We start from the raw sequence: 20,380 nt of genomic DNA on the forward strand, positions 1-20,380 counted from the left end.
CTCCCAATCAAATTTCCAATATATTGCAGTTAAAAAAAAATCAATTGAATTTAAAATTCGACCTTTGATAAATGTGCCTCTAAGTGGCAGATTTATCAAGGGTCGAAGTGAATTCGAGGGAATTTTCAAAGTAAAAAAATTCAAAATTCAAAGTAATTTTTTGGATACTTTGACCATCGAATAGGATTCTACGACTTCGAATTTACTTCGATTCGAAGTAAAAATCGTTTGACTATTCGACCATTCGATAATCAAAGTACTGTCTCTTTAAAAAAACCTCGACTTCAATACTTTGCCAACTTAAACCTGCCGAATTACTGTTTAAACTATGGGGGACCTCCTGTGTGTTTTGCCAAGTTTTTTTAAGTCGAAGGATTTTTTTTTGAAAATCGTACGATAAAATCATTTGATTCGAGGTAAGATCGGAGTACGATCGTACGATGTATAAAATCCTCCTATTCGATGGTCGAATTTCAAGGTTTTTTTCTACTTCGAAATTGGACTCTTGATAAATCTGCCCCCTAAGTGTGACTATATTATTAATTTCTTAAATACGATAGGTGTGGTATGATGATGTATTAGAAAGGTTCTAGCACCCCTTGAATATAGAGAGAAAGACGCACACTGGTGTCTACTGATTTAACTGAATGTATTTTAAGGATTAGTATGATGCTATGCTTTTGGATGATGGATTTAAAACACTATGAATGAACACAACCCTTTAAGGCAATTCAACACAATATACTGGTTAATCTTAGAATGTCTGAACCATTTGTTTACTTTGACAAAGGCTAGGGAACCAGCCAAAATGTTAGCTGTGCCAATATTTCCTTTACTCACATGAGCCTTATGAGTGCGGATCTTCGTATACTATTAAAAAAAATGGTTTTAAGAATAAGTAGAAGAGAAAATAACAATTGTTCAGTGGTCTGACGACAGGTGCTAGCATTGTTTCAAGTCAAAGTCCCTAACTGTACTACTTTCTATTGAATGAATGGCGTGCTTCCTTTTATGCTTATAAATTAATAACAGTTAACTAGCAGACTTCTTATAGATGAAGTGCACACGCAAATTGCTAAAGCTGCTTTGTGAATGTATTCACCGCAGGGACAGACTCAACGGTTCAATAGGATGGCCTGCACTCCAACCCCAAGGTCAACAGTTCAGATCAACTCGATAAACAAGAAAGCGTCTGAAAGCCTTGTTTTCTATCATGTTAAGTAAGATGTTAATATAGTGTGTCTTGTACTGGCCCAAAGGAACAAAATCACAGCACATTGTCTGCAAAGAGATGATGCTATGCAAATCCAAAGATACCCTTATTATCCTATAACAGGAATAGTTTAGTGCCAGGTCTATCTGATCTCTCTCTCTCTCTCTCTCTCTCTCTCTCTCTCTCTCTCTATATATGCAACAACTGCAGACTTTCAGCTTTAATTCAGTGGGTTGAACAAAAAGATTGCATAAAAATGTGAGGAACTAAAGCCTTTTTTTAACACAATCACTTTTTTTTTTTTTAACACTTTTTCCATTCTTTTTATTTTCGCACCCTTTTTATCCTCTTCCTTACCAATGCTGCCCCTCACCATACATCCTTCCCTCAGTTTGGGATCATCTAATAACATGTGCAAAGTTTGCAAAAGGGCTAATCACCTACCTATAGCAACCTATCAACAGGTATCATTTACTGGTCACGTGTGTAAAAGCAAACATCTTTTTTGGTTGCAATGGGCTATTGCACCTGGGCAGACTTTGCAACTTTTATTACATATGGGGTTACTGATACAACAATCAGACCAAAATGTGGATTAATAATTAAAATGAAGTGGTTATTTTGAATGGAGCAATATAGTTTACCAGACTGTGACAATTTTTGTCCATATTACTAAATAGCTCCTTAAAACCTAATAATTCTGAAAGGAGCAGAAGATATTATAAAAAAACAATAACAACATTAGTTCAAAATTGGGTTAATAATAATTACAACTTACAGGGATGATGACCAGACTGAATAAATGCATGCATCTTTGTTCTTGTTTGTTAACTGCGAATGAACACACAGAAATGATCCTGAGTGCACAAGTGTAAGTTCCAAGGCAGTGTCAAAACCCACTTTACGCACATCTAAATAGGTAGAGTGTCTAGGGTTTTATTAGGACGATGTGTGTAATATGTTTCCCATTCATATAAACATCTGTTAATTGCTCTGAAAAACACATTTGCATCAAACGCGGACATGAATAGACTGTATAGAAACATGCTAATCATGCTGTTCTCTTTTATCTTTTGTGCCAAGATTCAGGTGCCAGCATGACGGCTTTCCCCAACACTTGTAATGGAGAGAGAAGGCCAAAACAACACAGGACTACTATACGTATGTATCAAAGCTTATCAAATAAAGCCACACAGCTTTAGAAGAATGGTGGGCTGGGGGATCACAGCAACTGCATAACCATTTGTCTTTCATTGATAATCAAGCAAAACATTTGAAAACAAAATCAAACAAGAAACTTAAATGCACAGCTGGGGTGGAATAGGGGGAACTCCAACATCAGCCCATATGACCCATTAATCATTAATTCCCCAAATACTTTATTGTATTTTGGGAATCAATGTGGTACATAAATCCATACAACCTAAAAGAATAAATATGTTAGTATAATCCCTAAAGAAGATTAGGCTTATAAAATAGACAGACCTCTTTTTTTGCTTGATGATTTGCAACAATCCCTAAGATTATATTCTCAACAGCTGCCTAGAGCCCACTGAGCATGAGCAGTGTCACTGACACTCCTAACAACATCCAAGATGGTGAGTTCCTGTTACAATATTAAAGCCAGTTATCATTATTGCAATACCTATAGGCTAGTGCAGTATGTTCAGTATTCAAAATACAGCATTTCTACACATATTTGTTTGAATTTAGTTCTACTTTAAAGTGATACAGGTACTGACACAAAAATTTTCTTTTCAAAATATTAATCTACATTAAGGGGCATATTATCAAGGGTCGAATTTCGAATTTGAAAAACTTCGAAATTCGAAAATGAAATATAAAAAACCAACCGAAATTAAGTCCAAGTTTTTTTTTGGTCAAATAGGTCAGTTTTCAATCGAATAGGTCCGTATTCATCCGAATTTGAACTGTATGAATCGTATTAATAGCACATTCGATCAAATTCGATTCAAGTTTTTCCCCAAAAAAAAAAAAGGTTGATTTTTCAAAGTCCACCAATTGATTCCAAATAGGTTCTAGGAGGTCCCCCATAGGCTAAAACAGCAATTCGGCAGACAAATTTTTAGAGACAGTACATGATAAATTTCATAATTCAAATTTTTTTCAAATTCAAATCGAATTTGGACTATTCCCTAGTCGAAGTACACAAAAAATAGCTCGAATTACATATAGGTCACGACGTTCATCGATTTTCGACGATAGTTCTGCTTTTATAAGTAATTGTCACTTGAAGTTTCAAAACCTGACTGTTTTGCCAACCTTACTGTCCCTTCTTAACCCGTCACTTGAAGTTTCTGATGTTAACGGACTCCTGCTGCACAAATATGGCAGCCCCCTCATAGAGGAACATGGTGGTAAGAAAGGTAATGTAAAAGCATCAGGCAAATACTTTTATGGAAAAATTACCAATAGCATTCAAAGATAATTTTATGATGGACATAAAAAAGGATATTTTCTGGTGTCAGTATCTCTTTAAAGGTAAGTTTCCACCCAAGGGCAAGGCCTTTTGTTAAGCGTATTACAAATTACCGGCAGCTACAATACCGGCCCCGGCAGGTGTTTTACCGGCTAAGCAGGTAAAATACCGGCCGGGTGGCAACCCTACCTGCTCCTCCACCGCCCTCGTTTCTCCGCTCACTCACTGCTTTCATAGATTGCCCCATCCTTGCACAAATTATTTCTTTCCTCATTGCTCTGATCTGTGTTCTCTCCCCCACCCTGCCCTGCTATGATTGAAAAGAAAAACTTTTCCTTGTAACTCCCTGCAACTATATATACTGTTCATATACTGTTTCAGAAAAGTTGCATTTTTTTTCTAGCAACTCCCTGCACTTGATCATAAACTGTTCCAGAACACCAGCTGCTGCTTTATTTTCCCTGCATCTTATCATATACTGTACAAGAACAACTTTATTTTTCCTTGCGACTCCCTGCACCTGATTATAAACTCCCAGAACACCAGCTGCAGATTTGTTTTCCCTGCAACTCCCTGCATCTTATCATATACTGTTCCAGAACAGCTGCATTGTTTCCTTGCAACTCCCTGCACCTGTTCATATATCAAAGTGCAGAAGCAGTATATGATCCACTGCACAGAAAACAAAGCTGCATCTGTTACTCTGGAATTGTATCACAGTACAATTTAACAATAGATGCAGGGAGTTGCACAGTGCCTACCAATGTATTATGGGTTATAGATTTTTATGTCCATCATTTGTGAATGATGTAGCTTTGCTGTGAATCTTAGGAATATACTGTTGCACTTAAAAAAAAGGAAAACAATAGTATTAGAATTTTTAAAAATGTTCTTAAACTTAACAACCCTTGCTTTGTGTTGCACATGTAAATATTGCTACAGATAGAGTAATGATCAGCCAGCAGCATAAAACAGCTCTGTGGAGGCTGGGAGCAAAGCGACACACAGGCAGTTAGGTGGGAGGGCTTTGCCCCCTGCTACTGCAGTGTTCGGCCTGTCAGTCACTGTGATGTCCACTTACTGTGGGAGAATGAAGAGACACTCCCACGCCTCATTTCAGTCTAACCCAGTGGTCCCCAACCTTTTATACTTGTGAGCTACATTCAAATGTAGCTGGAAGAGGATAGCTCAGTGGTGCTCGCTGGTATAACCAGCAGTTTTCTGCTGATAGGAGCACCGGCCCGGGGGTTTCATGCAAGCAAATACATTCACTTGGGGGTGCCTAAAATTTGGAACACCCAAGTGGTAAACGACTTTCCTTCTCCTTTATAATATTTAGTTACTACATAGTAACTGGCATAAAGCATTCTGACATGCTTAAACTACATTAAGAAATGACAGGAACTATTTATTTAAAGCCTAATTAATGAGACAAACTATTTATTTAATGCCTAATTAAATTGTCATTATAAAGAACTTTGTAATATTCATTCATGTAATTACAAATGCTAAGGTTATTTATAAATGCAATTGCAATTGAAAGCTGAACTTTTGGTACTTTTCTGCACTGCTGTTCCTGACAATGTTGCCAAAGATAGCCCTTCTCCTGCCATGATTTCATTTCCAACAATACCATGTCTGCTTCTTGCTACAGGCTTCTGCTACATTGTTTCAATATTTAAAAGAAGCAGAACAGAGAGAGCCAGGTACTGCTTTCAATTGCAATTACACGTACAAATATCTCAAAATACCACCCAAAACCCTTAATTAACATATTTAGAAAGCCAATTTGAATTACATTTTCTTTCATTATGCAAAATGTTATTTTTAGGTTTATATCCCCTTTAGCATTAAACAATCAAGACCGTACAAACAGGAATCCTTTCATACAAAAACTATGACTTGTTTTCTTATGTGGAAAATGCTTGGAAATTCTTAGCCAGAAAAACATTTTCACTGACCTCACAGCTCAAAATAGAAGATTAGGTTAAAATACTAAAAATACACCAATGACAAAGAGAAATAGATTAAAAGTTGTAATTTGCAAAGCCGGTAGTTTTGGTTAACCCAGGAGTATGGAAAGTGCAGTTTTATAAAACCCAGGAAATGGTGCCAGCAGGACCAACACACAATGTGGTTTCAAAATGCTAATGTATTTTCTATATGGGGTTACAAACAATGTTCTGATGACTACATTTCTATTTAAAATATAATGACTGGATGTTAAAAGGACAAATCAGTCGCAGAATCTAAACAAGATATTTTCATTTCTGAATCAGTTCTTTATTTTATGGAAGGTATTATTGGAAGGTAAATAGACAGGCTTTTGCACAGGCTCATATTTCTTATCTCAGGGGACCCATATTATGCCTGGGAATTAGCTTTGAGATTAAGAGGCAGATTTATCAAGGGTCGAATTTCGAAGTGGAAAAAAACGTAGAAATTCGACCATCGAATTGGATTACTTTGACTTCGAAATGTTCGATCAAACGTTTTCATCGATCGATCGAACGATTTCCCTTCGACTTCTTAAGACTAAGCCAAATGTTGGCTATGAGTTGTAGGAGGTCTCCGTAGGCTAACATAGCAATTCGGCAGGTTTAAGATGGTGAAGTGTCGGAGTCGAACTTTTTTAAAGAGACAATACTTAGATTTTCGAAGTCAAACTTTTTTACTTCGAATCGAAGTCGAATTTAGGCCTATTCAATGGTCGAAGTACCCAAAAAATTTTTGAAATTCGAAGTTTTTAATTTTGAAAATTCACTTCGACCCTTAGTAAATCTGCCCCTAATTGTGCATCTTCAGCAGGAATTTTTACTTTATTAAAAAGGCTCATAAAAATCCACAGCATTGGGGGCCCAGTTTTTGGTCCCAACCCACAAATTAAGAACACTAGTTTAATGGTTTAGGTAGACATATGTTTACAATATTTTCTATTAAGAATCCAATCTTTGGGTCACCATGGGTGCTGTTTGACCACATAGGGGTGGAGTCACTGTCATCAGACATGTCAGGATTTTTATACTGTTGCAGAATTAATTCTGATTTTGTTCTCTTTCTGTTTCTCAATTGTATTATTTGTAGGGATGCACAGAATTCACTATTTTGGATTCGGCCAAACCCCGAATCCTTCGTAAAGGGGAGGGAAAAAGGAGCTCGAGGGGTAAAATGTTTTACTTCCTTTGTTTGTAATGCAAGTCACATAATTTTAAGGACTAGGTTCGGCCAAGCACGAGGATTCAGCAGAATCCGAATCCTGCTGAAAAAGGTTGAATCCTGGCTAAAACTGAACCGATTCCCCCCCTATGAGGGGGATCTTTTATATGTTCCATTACAAACTTTTATGGGTTCGTAGGTAGAGTCTCGCGTGTTTAGAATGATGATACACCTTTGTTTGTATTGTGTGGTCCATGGTTAAGCGGGGAATGCCTTGGGGTGTCCTTAGGGCAAATTTCCTACTATACCTAACTGGTCCCTGCTTGATGGAGTAAACAAACTATGCTTTGGATAATACCACACCACATTCAGAACTGGCACTACAGTATAGCTAAAAATTTACATTTTAGTGCAGCTGTTCACTCAGTACATTGTATTTAAAGGCGTTGTTCAGTTTAGTTGTCAAAAAAGTCAAATGTAAAACATGCTAAGCAATTTAAAAATCTTTATTTTTGGTGAACAAAATGGAAACATCTGAACTGAAAAAAGGATGTGGAAGGTGAACCCCTTTAAAGTGCCATTGATACTGGCAGGTAGGTTGTTGGTTAAAGTCTATTACAGTGAAACCTCAATTTTACATCCCCTGATTTTAGGTTTTCTAAAATATTTATATTGTTTATTTTTGTGGTCCTATATATATATATATATATATATATATATATATATATATATATATATATATATATATATACATATATACACATATATATACATATATATATATACATATACATATATATATATATATACACACACACACACACACACACACACACACACACACATACATACATATAACACAATGCTTTTCCTTGATTTTACACAATTTTTTTCTGGTGTAAGATGGGGGTTCTACTGTATGATTTACATGTGTTGTGAAAAAACCTAGATTGTACCTGTGCCAGATATGCTAGCATTCTAAGTCCAGTGATTAATGCTATGTCCTCTTCTAGGCACACACAAGAACAAGTGAAGTGAGTGCTTGGTCTAACCCAAGCACCCACTTACATTCTGGAGTTGACCAGCTGCTACAAATGATATACAGCCATTATTTGCACAAGTCAACCTGTGTGAATCCGTTTAAATAGATTTTACAAAAATCAAGGTTAGAACCACATTATGGCCAAAATTTGCAAGCTCATGTGCCCCGTCAAGGCCCCTTATTTAACTTAGTTGGAACTTGAAAGCTTCCTTGCTGGTCTCACCAAAGTTTCTGAGCAAAGGGTAAGTGAACATGGTCCCACCACTTAGTTGCACATAATGCACACTGTTGCTGGGGGCTTAATGAATGAAAATGCTTCTATAGCTTCGGAGTATAAAGGATAAGTGAACACAGTTCTACCACTCAGTCACAGTTAAGGCACATTGTTACTAGCGGTATAATTCAAATGCACTTTAATATTTAGTACACAGTAGGCAGTGTAGGACTTGCATGCAAAATGGATTGAAATGGATTCATACAGGCTGAATTTGAATACTGAAAGTTTTGTTCTCTACATTGTAGCAATATGCCATAAAATCGAAGGGCAAAAGAGACTTGAGGGTTCATTTAACAACACCAGTGCAAAGCACTAGTTTATGTAAAATTCAGTTGCATCAATGTTATACACACAAGGTACTTGGGTCCATACATGCTACTATGAACTTTTGGCTACTTGCAGTGAGTGCCAATCTGCGCGTCTAACACATAAGTTCAAAAGTGATGCCATACTGACATAAATACAGGGTAAATAAGTGTGTGTTGCAAATTGGGCACATTCTACCAAAAGAGATTCTACTTTGCATGCATACTGATCGACTGTGTGCAATATGTAACACCTGTAAAGTAGCAGGCGCTCACAGCGATGCTGTAATTTTGGGATAAAAACTGCACTGAAGATAAAAAGAAATTTGATTTGCATCCAAAATTTGTATTGCTTTGTAAATGAGGCCCATGGTGTAGCCTGCTCTTCAAGCCGTGGTAGGTGTTAGAATTAGAATTGTGAGAAGGCATTTGTATACTGTACATAATATGAGAGGCAAACATTTAATATGGGGTGCACTTAACATATAAACAGAGTTGGACCAGGTGACACTGTAGGAACCATAAAAATCACGAGACTCTCAAATGAATCAGGTTACGAAACCCCAAATTAAATTAATATGAAAGAGAAGAAATACTTCAAAACACAATATTTGATTTAATTTATTAAGTAAATTATCCTGGCATTCTTTACTACAGTCAATAGATATTCAATGCTTTCCTCTTTGATCTCTCAGGATACTCTTTCTACTTTTAATAAAAAATGTTTTTAAATTAGATGTATAATTTAAATAAAAAAATGTTTAACCTGTTCCATCTTTACTTCTTGGCATATCAATATCTCTTGGCCTGCTTCCCTTTCCACTGTCCCCACATGCAACCTTCCCTCCTCCTCTATGTTCTCTCATCTTTTTTCTGCCTTCTCCAAATACAATAAATCATATTCTCCTTTACCTCTTCTCTATTTGCTGTTCTGTTGTTCTTGGGTGTAGGACTGCCATCTGTGCACAGAACCGGAAGCAGCCCCTGCCTAAGCCTGCCACAACTCAATGCTCATTCCTAGGTATGTTGGTGTGCTTTAATAGCTATGCATATTGAATTAGCACCTGGACCATCTTTTCTGTTCCCTTAAAAACACAGCTGTTCAATTTCTAAGATTTTTTTTTCTGGAGGACCCAATAACTGCAAGTTATACCTTTAACTGTGGTTACATAGCAGGTATAAAAAAACTCAAAAAATTAAACCTTTGTAAATAACTCCCCTAATATTCTTAAACTACAACAAGGGGTACATTATTTCATAAACAAGAGTATTATAAATTATCAGGTGTAATTAAATTATAATTGTATTAATGAAATACTTATTTTTTTTTATTTTAAGCGCCTAGTGCCAGTCTACCTGCAACTATAAACACTTGGTAGATTCATGTTTTTTCAAAATGTTTGTTGTGAACAAATACTGAGCAGCCCTCAAATTAATGCTCTCTAGTCTAATTCATTAATATTAGCACACTGCCAAGAATCACATAGTTAAGAGCAATTTAGTAATGTTAATATTGGTCTCAGCACTCAGACAATTTTGAAACCAGGTATGGCTTGGTGAGTGTAACACAATCATCACTAGCTGGGCACTATATAGAAGCTGTTACGCTTTGTCATTCGGCTTGTTAAATCCAAATGCCTCTAATTAGATATCATGCCTGTGAAGGACCATTAACAATATGAAAGAGGAAAATGGGAGGAAGGAATGGGGGCTGGTTGAGTAGAATGCCAAAGCATCTTTGGTTTGCCCTTCTTTCTGAACTTGGGTCATTCCTCGGGTACAGCGTGCAGTAACACAACATTGCTTTAAGCAAGGAACAAGCCATCTTACTTGGCAGTGAAATTCCTGCCGAGAGCTTCCAGTTGGTGAGATGCAAATAAAAACAAGAAAAGAGCATCACCTGCTGATAAACAGCAGGCAACCATGAACACAAAATACCCACACCTGCAGATCACTGTCTGAGCCTCTGGAAAACACAAACCTTTGCAATACTAGATAAATAGGCCTTGATGAATTAAGCTGGCCATAGGTGCAAAGATCCGATCATACGAATCCTCGATTCGTACGATTTTTGGATTGTGTGTGGAGTGTTCCGGCATCTGTCGTGCCATGCCGATCGGTCATTGAGTGGATCTGACATTTTAGAAAATTTCTGTGGGCAGGCGATAATATCTCTGCGTGTATTGCCGATCTGCCGATCTTTAGTGGGAGACTGTCACTAGCTTTTGTCGGACATAACTTTCGTACGATTGCTGTAGGGGCAGATCATCGGCTGATCTTTTCTTTTTCTACTTGATCTGAAAGGTTAGTGGCAGGTCGGAAAATGGGGAAGTCCGATAAGTCCTATGATTCGAGGATTCGAACGATCGGATCTTTGCATCTATGGCCAGCTTTAGCCACAACACACTGTCACTGAAAGATGCTAATTAAGTGCAGTTAGAAACAGTAACAGCAATATATTCCCATAAGTTCAATGTAAAAATCTGAATAATTTACAGAAATATTACAGAGCCTCATTAAACAGCATATATTTTGATGCATTTATTTGTGAGCCTGAGAAACTAGTTTTTACAATGAAAATAATAAGGATAACTCTAATGTAAAGGCTGTTGGTTTATATTTAAGTCCATAATAATATCCCTGCTGGCATAGGTCATTAAACTGTGCTGATCAAAATGTACTGTATATCTTCCCGAGCAAGGGCATCTTTAACTATAATTAGCAATAGACCCAGGGACCAATACACTGTCATTTTGAAGTCAGGACATATAAGCATATAAGAAGTCAGGATAAAATAGATATAAGGATATAATAGAAAGACTTATATATAAATATAGCAAACTACAAACATAGCGCATAGTTGCAGTCGCCCATTGCAATGTTCATTCTAAGCTGTGCTTGTATGTATACACGTTAAATTGTCAGGGAACAGCAAATTGTGGGCACAACCCCAGCAGCAGGTTCTTATGCTCCAAAATGCCTTAGTTAGTGGATACAGTGCTACGTTCGGCAACACTGTATTAATTATGGGGTAGGAAGAGGGAGGCACATGGACTCCAGCCTTACCTTCTTGTCTCCTAACTTGCGCAGCATAACCTAGTGTGAGGTGCAGGGTGCGCCATAACTAGGGATGTACCGAATCCACTCTTTTGGATTCGGCCGAACCCCCCTAATCCTTCACGAAGGATTCGGCCAAATACTGAACCGAATCCTAATTTGCATAAGCAAATAAGGGGTGGGAAGGGGAAAACATTTTTCACTTCCTTGTTTTCTGACAAAAAGTCAAGCAATTTCCCTCTCCGCCCCTAATTTGCTTATGCAAATTAGGATTCGGTTCGGCCGGACAGAAGGATTCGGCTGAATCCTGCTGAAAAAGGCCGATTCCCGAACTGAATCCTGGATTCGGTGCATCCCTAGCCATAACCAAAGACACAAGTGCTTATTGAATGTGAATTAAGGGGCACAATTTTGCAGCTGTTTTTTCCTCTAGCACTTGAGTCTGGGATCGGGAATTTTCAATCCGACCGCTTTGCTGGGATTCAGCAGGTACCATACCCGCTGCAGGTCTCTACCCTTATTCATGGCCTTTGCTTTTTCCTATTGTGGTATTAGAAGATTGCCTTTCTAACATTAATATCACAAATAATCTTCAGGGTGCATACACATAACAATAATAACTTCAACTGCAGTATTTTTGGAAAATTGTTAAGCTAATGTCACACAGGGCAATACTGCCTGTTGTCAAAGTGGCAGTAATGGCATCCATCTGTTAAGCAATATGGTATGGATTTTGGGCCATCAATGCAAACTTGAGGGTTTTCAGGAAGATACCCACTGTGTGTTAACAGTAACATCTGAGTGCTGTGAACGATCCCACTTGCTGTTCCTTCAAAATGCGTGTAATACAAATGGAAACGTGGCTCTAAACTATACCTATAACAAATAATTTGTAACAATCTATCATGTATTGCTTGATATAATATCAAAACATACCTGTTGAAGGTCTGAAAGAGAATATAGGTGGATCTGCTGAAAGAGATATTCCCTTGGGAAAATTCTGAAAAGAAAAGTGAAGAAATATTTTATTCAGAAACAGACATATTCAATACTCTTAGTTTATTTAATATTTTTGAAGATCCATTCTACAAATAGTTTTAAATATTAATTAAGGTAGCAGGTAAAGAACTAAAGTATAATATTTTAATATATGTGAAATATACCTTTTGTTTTTTTTAATGTGATGCTGCCAACGTATTATTCTTATACCCGATCCAATAAAATAGGCTTGTTCAGCTGAATGGTATTGGAGATTCCCTGCCTACGAGGATGGTAGCTGCATTGCCAAAAATCTCTGGTCTGTGGCTGGTATATGGCTTTTATAAATCATGTCAACCCTGTATCCCACGCAACTCAACACACATTACTGATGTACCACACAGTCAGCCACGTATTAGTACATTATCTACTTGAAGTAAGGTTCTTAGTGGGATCCCTCATGGCTCTGTATTGGGCCCACTTTTATTTAACTTGTTCATTAATATCTTAGGGGAAGGTATTGTAAGTGCAGATGACACAAAACTATGCAGCCCAATTAATTCCATCCTGGATGCGACATGCTTGCAGCAGGATCTTGATAAATCTGGGCAGCTAAGTAGTAGATGAGATTCAGAGGCCTATTTATCAAAGGTCGAATTTCAAATGTGATTTTTTTAAATTCGAATATACTCACAATTTGACATGGCAGGTTATTTAAGAAATAATTAGAATGGCTAATATTTGATCGAATGGTTCCCAACCCAAATATTTGAATCGTATCCGATTCATATGAAAATTTGAATGTCAGGAAGGCTATTGACATCTCCAAATGGCTCAGTGGACTTCTACCATTGACTTGTACATGAACTCGGCAGGTTTTAGGTGGCGAATATTTGAATTAGGACTGTTTCCATGGTTGAGGTGTGACACATTTCACATTCTAATTTACATTCGAATAGGGGGATTGAAAAAATCCAATGTGTGAATTTTTAAACTTGAAAATTCGAATTCGAATTGATTGTTCCACCCTTAGATAAATCTGCCTCCAAATGTTGATAAACGTAAAATCATGCACCTGGGATGTAAAAATATGCAAGCCACTTCTATCCTTAATGGGACTGCACCAGGCAAATCCATGATAAAAAATGACCTTGGAGTCCTTATAGATAATAAACTTGGCTGTAGCAAGCAATGCCAGTCAGCAGCTTCAAGGGCAAACAAGGTCTTGAGCTGAATTAAAAGGGGCATAGATTTCGCAGGAGGAGGGGTTATTCTTCCACTGTAATGCTTAAAGGGCTCTGATAAATATCCCACCCAGTAATTCCCCGATTTAACATTTTAACTTTATGATTCAGTCTCTGTAAACTCATATATGGGCAAATGTTGGCCAATATTGATTTCTGTATGTTCAGGGAGTTATTAGGTTTCATTTTGGTGTTAGGAAGGGTCTCCCCTCTCTGTGAGATTTAAATAGCAATTGGCCAGAAATAGGTTTTGTTTACTTTCCTCTGGATCAACTTGTAATCTAGTATATGACATTATCCAAAAAATATACACATTTGTCGCACAAAACTGTCTTTATCCTTTGTTTATGGTTTAGTGGTATCAGTTTAAAGCCATCTTTTCCTTTCTGGTCTTACTCCATTTACAATCTAACCACAAAATGTTGTGAAACACAACTGCTCAAACAGATCCTGTCATATGCATTTGTAATTGTCTTTATAAGATCAATATCTTGACATTAAAGTAAATACATTATTATGTGAGGCCTGCCAGACATTAACAGAGATGTAGTCTTTGAATACTGTGGGGATCTGTTCTGTTTGCAGTGGTGCTGCATCTGTGCAATCATGATTCAATTTCATTTTATTAAGGCTTAATTTGATTTAATCTTATAATTTGCCGTTTGGAGCTCTTCAAGCAATGCCTTCAACCCATTACACTATTTGTTTTTGGCATTTCTATTCTTTTTATTATTTGTAGCGAAAGAAAAAAAAAGCCAAGTTTGCAAAATTATGCACAATAATGAATAAATTAATGTTTTTTGTTTTTATAATGCATTTTAATTTTTTCCCTGTATTTCGAATACCAAATTTGAACTGGAAGATCTGGAGGACAATAAGCCAACTGCATCTGTAAAACTAGTAGAAAGAGGATAAGAGGGTAACAAAAAGATTTCAGGTATCCATTTCTTTACCCAGAAACCCGTTATCCAGAAACCTTTCAATTACAGGAAGACCATCTCCCAAAGAATCCAATTTAACCAAATAATTCTGATTGTTAAAAATTATTTCCCCTTTTTTCTGTAATAATAAAACAGTACCTTGTATAAATCTATCCATAGCAAAACAATCCTATTGGTTTTATTTAAACATTTAAATTAATCTAAGCATCTATGAATGAATCTATGATGATTGAAATTATAGGAAAATATCTTATCTGGAAAGTCCCATGCTTTCTGGATAAGAAATGCCATACCTGTATTGGGTTTTATTTTACAAATGTAAAAGTATTTAATAATAAAGAAACATATAGGCTTTAAATCTATAAGAAAAACATTTATCTGCTAATTTTTAGGATCACCTAAGCTATTTTATTTTTGCCAAAGAAAATGTTGTGCTGTGTTCTAAATGAATATCCATATTAATTGATATTACTGTGGAATACTGTGAAATACTGTGGCAAAGTCAATACAGACGATACATGTATAGATAGGTTGAGATATCAATAAAATATACCATTTCTCTTCAAGCTGCTATTTTTTACATTTATGAAAACTTTTAGAAAAAAAGTATAATTTGTATTTGAAAGCAGTGTTATTGCTGGGGTTACCCTGCATCAAGAGGTGCACTCACACTCAAGTTGGAACAGGAAGCGGCACACACTGGTACACAAAATTAGTGTTAAGTGCAAGGAGAGCCTTGAGATGTAGGTAATAAATGGGGTAAATGTGCTCAACAATTTGCCATCATTTTCTTAGTACCGCACTGCCATCTTTTCTCTTGTCCAGGGATCATTTGCAGAATCCCTGGGCAGTGAGTAAAAATAAAATTTTACACTCTAAATTCATATTTTATCAACTATTTATAAAGCTGTCCATCAGATCTCAAATTGAAATCATCTTTTGTTCTTTTAAAATAAATCACATTATCCATTGTGGAGAAAACTGTAATGGTCTCTGGTTATGGAATAGTAAAATACGATTAATACCAAGAAAGTTAAAGGAAAAAAATATCTAAATATAATCAATTCAAAATCAATTTACTTGATACTATCACCATCTCAACAAAAATCTTCCTCTCCACATGCAGGGTTTGTATTGGAGTTGTTTTTTGATGACTAGTAGTAAGATCTAATACAACAATGGTCTGTGAAGAGTAACTTGATTACATCAGAACTGGTACAGTTTTTTATTGATTATATTACGTTTTCTATTTCCAAGAAATTATTATTAAATTAAATTACATTTTCATTTTACTGATAGTTTCCCAAATTAATAGGTTACTTTTCAACATTCCAAAATTGAAAATTGGTACTTTTTACGTACCTCTCACTCTTCTTCATTATGGATTAGACATCTTTAGCTCTGGAAAAGAGATTGCCTTGGCTCGCCAGGTTTGTACAGTTGATGCATTATGTGTGGATGATACATGAGTAGCAACAGGCTGCTTATGGGAAATTAGGCTGATTTTTGGCCCTAGTATCTAATCAAAGCTGGGGAATCAAGAACCACCTGTTTAGTGAGTGGTGTTGGTACATTCTCCCTCTTTGCTACATACCTCTAAACATTCTAACTATACATAGGGGCACATTTACTTAGCTTGAGTGAAGGAATTTCAAATGTTTTTTTGGCTACTTCGACCATCGAATTGAATTTGCTACTTCGATCTTCGACTACTACTTCGACTTCGACTCAAACTAAAAATCGTTCGACTATTCGATAGTCGAAGTACTGTCTCTTTAAAAAAAACTTCGACCAACTACTTTGCCACCTAAAACCTATCGAACATCAAGGTCCCCATAGGCTTCCTAACAAATTTCTGATCGAAGGAAAATTGTTCGATCGGTGGACCGAACGATTTTTCCTTCGATCGTTCGATGGTAGGAAATGCAGTAAATCCTTCGACTTCGATATTCGAAGTCGAAGGTGACGGTCGAATATCGAGGGTTAATTAACCCTCGATATTCGACCATTAGTAAATGTGCCCCATAGTGTACATGTCCCTCCACCTGCATATAAACAAGTGATCAAGTTTGAGGCCTTATTTATATTATTGTCAAAAACCGTAGAAAATAATTTAATGTAGAAAAGAATATAAAACGCTAATGTCCTGAATTATCATGATCATATTTATACAGTGAAACTTTATAATGTATAATGAACAGGGGTTTTACAATGATTTAACAAACAAGGGTGAATGAAAATGTTAATTGTCCTTCAACTAACATCTAAGAAAAAAACAAACGATAACATGCCTCATTTATTATATTGAAGCAAGAGGTGCAAAGTTCAAGAAAAAGGCATCAAGCATTATGTTCCTGCAACAACTTGCACTTACAATATGGAGTGCAAAGAGTTGTGGCATTTTGCTATAAGCAGAGAATGTTTGGCAGGACATAGGGGTTCATTACACACCCCCATATAGGGTCCCCACCTTTCCCCCCAACTTACTCTGGGGGAGGTGGGGCTGTGACACAGCAGGGGGCGGGGTAGTGATTAGCAGGACGGGGCCATGACACTGTGCAGGGGTGACTGTGATATAAGGGGTGGGGTCATGACGTGGCAATCGGCGATTGGCCAATCACCACATCAATCCCAGAAAATCTGGGCTGTCTGGGTCAAAACCGGACAGGTGGCTACACTAACCTCATACCATTCTAGGGCTACAATACCCCAAATTAATCTAGGAACAGGGGAGCCCTGTACTTGATGCTTTCTTTTAGCCCTGCTCGTAAAAATAAAAAAGAGTATAGTTTTACCTTTCTGGAGATGAGTGCCCAGTTTTTATACATTAAAAAAATTCCAGACTGTGCTACCAGGTCAGATTACTCGTTTACCATTAAATATTTATACCCGAAAATCTGTGAAGACACCTAGAATAAATGTAACATATATGCCTACAAAAATAATGTGTAGTAAAAGGCTTTTTTACAAAAAAAAATACATAAACTTGTTTCTTAATTTTACACACACTTTTTGCATTTATAAACACAACCTTCAACACGTCAGCACAAAAGAGCCATCATGATGAGGTCTTGCCTATCAGTCAAATAAAATATATCTCTCATGGTTTACTTGTTGAAACACCATTTGTTTTAAAATGTTTACAGTATTTTTCACTAATACACCTATCTAAGTAGATATTGTAAATATATGTTCCATTATATAGATTCCTGGGTCTTTAGCCTAGAAAACATCAGGCCATCTGGAATCCTTCAAGAATAAGGGCTACTGAAAGCATAAAAGCTTTTAGTCTTTTTTTTTTTTTTAAGTTGGTCCCAGATAAATCACATGCCTAAAATTGTTACCATTACATCTATACTCTCTTCTGCTATAAAATAAAAAAAAAAACATATAACATCTTTAAAAAATCATCTAATTCAATAGAAAAGGTCACATGAATTTTGCATCAGTTTATGGTTTTGTATATTATATACAGTGAGTGTATACTAACTTTTGAGCACGGTGTTAAGAAAGATCAACTGGCAAATGCTACATTTTACTATTACAGAAGCTGATCACTATAGTGGCAAATAGCTTGGCAGATGTGTCAAAGAACTGTATGAAAAATAAGGTGAACAATATCATTACGGACAAGTGAGTGATGTGTCTGTAAAAAACCAAGCATTGGGGTATTTCTAGTCACATACAGACTTGTTGTCTTATGATTCAGTGGTCTAGTAAATTAACACCCTTCTGGGGTTCCCAAGCTATAATGTCCTTGCCTGCCCAATTGCTTTATTGATTTAGAATTCAGTTCTCACTTGCCTAAATGTTTGGTAATGCCTTGTTGTACACTGAGGCTTCTTGCAGTCAGTTTACATCAGTGATCCCCAACCAGTAGCTCGTGAGTAACATGTTGCTCTCCAACCCCTCGGATGTTGCTCCCAGTTGCCTCAAAGCAGGAGAATATTTTTGAATTCCAGGTTTGGAGGCAATTCTTGGTTGTATAAAAACCAGGTGTACTGCCAAACAGAGCCTCAATGTAGGTTGACAATCCACAAAGGGGCTAAAAATGGCCAATCACAACACTTATTTGGCAGCCCAAGAACATTTTTCATGCTAGTGTTGCTCTCCAACTCCTTTTACTTCTGAATGTTGCTCACGGTTTCAAAAGGTTGGGGATCCCTGGTTTACATGGTAGAAAGACACCAAAAAGTCCTAATACACGGATCAGTGGAGATACTACACTATATTAGTCCTTGCTGGAACAAGTCAGATTTAAACTCTCCAGCCTGAGCTGAAAATGCCATCTATAAGCCTAGGATTCTGACATTATTAAGGGGGCATCCAAATTACCCTAGCAAACATGCAATGATATGAATAAGAGAGTGGAATATGAATAGGAGAGGGCCTGAACAGAAAAATGAGTTATAAAAAAAGTAGAAATAACTATACATTTGTAGATGGGGTAACCCCTGTTTGAAAGCTGGAAACAGTCAGAAAGAGGAGGCAAAAAATTCAAAAACTATAAAAAGAAAAATGAAGGCCAATTGAAAAGTTGCTTAGAATTAGCCATTCTAGAACATACTAAAAGTTATGGGGGTGTACACCCCTTTAATAAAATAGTAAATAATTTTCCTAATAAGGTTGAAGAGGACAGAAATAACAATGCTAAATGCCACACTGTCCTACTGCCATTAATCAGCTTACTTTTTCATTCCCAGACAGCAATATTAACAGAGGCTTTTTCATTTGTTTATAAGCCTGTCACGGGCCTTCTATAAGCCATGCTTACTGTCTCTTAGAGACGAAAAGTGGAAGCTGGAAGAAAATATAATTTACTTCTACCATAAGTGTATCAGAACAAAATATAGCTCTATAAAGCAGACATATCTTTTCTACTCAAAGGTCAGTCACATAAATGGGAAATAGAGGTCAATAAAAATACAGTCTTATTTTACACGTCCTAGAAAGAAACTTCAAAGGGTGTTTCAAAGCAAGGCTTGAACAACTTTAGATGCTACCTATAGCTGCATTTGTTCTACTGTATTGTCTGCTGTTTTGAACAAGCTAATTCCCTTTGGTAGAACAATTATTAGGCAGGAAAAATATGCATACTTATTAAACATGGAAAGAATAAAATGTTACCCTCAGTAGTTTCCTCATTAATTCAGATTATTATTTTTTTGATTATAGCTTTAAAGTCTGAATAAAAAGGATGTCTATTAAAAGACAAATGATTTTCTTTCTTTGGTGCTGAAAAGGTTAACATTGCATGTCTTTTACACAGAAGGGTTAGGAATCCTTCACTTCTTAGTCACAGCTTAAGAGAAGAATTCTTTACTATTATAAGGGATGCATGGCTTTCCATTATATGGAAGCTTTGCTTTTGCCTAGTAGCAAAGACCACACAGGAGGTGCTATTTGTATGTAGCGAAGCATGTAAATAGCAATTTGTGTAGCTTGTCCTTGTGTGATATATTGACAATCCACAGACATCATGTAATCCAAAGACAGGAATGAAAAAGTGGCAACGGTGCTGCAAATGAACATGGGTAAAACTACTGTTCCTGTGACAAATTCCTTCCTTCTCAAAGGGAAATACATTTTAGAAAACCAGGTTGGAAAAATTAATTTTGAGATTTGAAAATGAATATTACGATAATATAATGTGATATTACAATGAATATCCAACAAACTATATTAACATATCGCATCATGCTTTCAAGTCACCAGAATCATCATATT

General features: G+C 36.5%; 1 protein-coding gene across 2 annotated transcripts in view; it reads right to left on the minus strand.

The window, feature by feature from the left end:
- Positions 1–20,380, minus strand: part of plekhm3.L (pleckstrin homology domain containing M3 L homeolog) — a 97,453-nt gene that overhangs the window by 24,463 nt on the left and 52,610 nt on the right. For both annotated transcript variants that reach the window (XM_018233945.2, NM_001127845.1), the window contains exon 6: positions 12,427–12,490. In XM_018233945.2, the coding sequence (XP_018089434.1) occupies positions 12,427–12,490 (64 nt within the window). The remainder of the gene's footprint in view (positions 1–12,426; positions 12,491–20,380) is intronic.

The sequence above is a fragment of the Xenopus laevis genome, chromosome 9_10L (genome assembly GCF_017654675.1).
Source record: "Xenopus laevis strain J_2021 chromosome 9_10L, Xenopus_laevis_v10.1, whole genome shotgun sequence".
Classification (NCBI taxonomy): Eukaryota; Metazoa; Chordata; class Amphibia; order Anura; family Pipidae; genus Xenopus; species Xenopus laevis.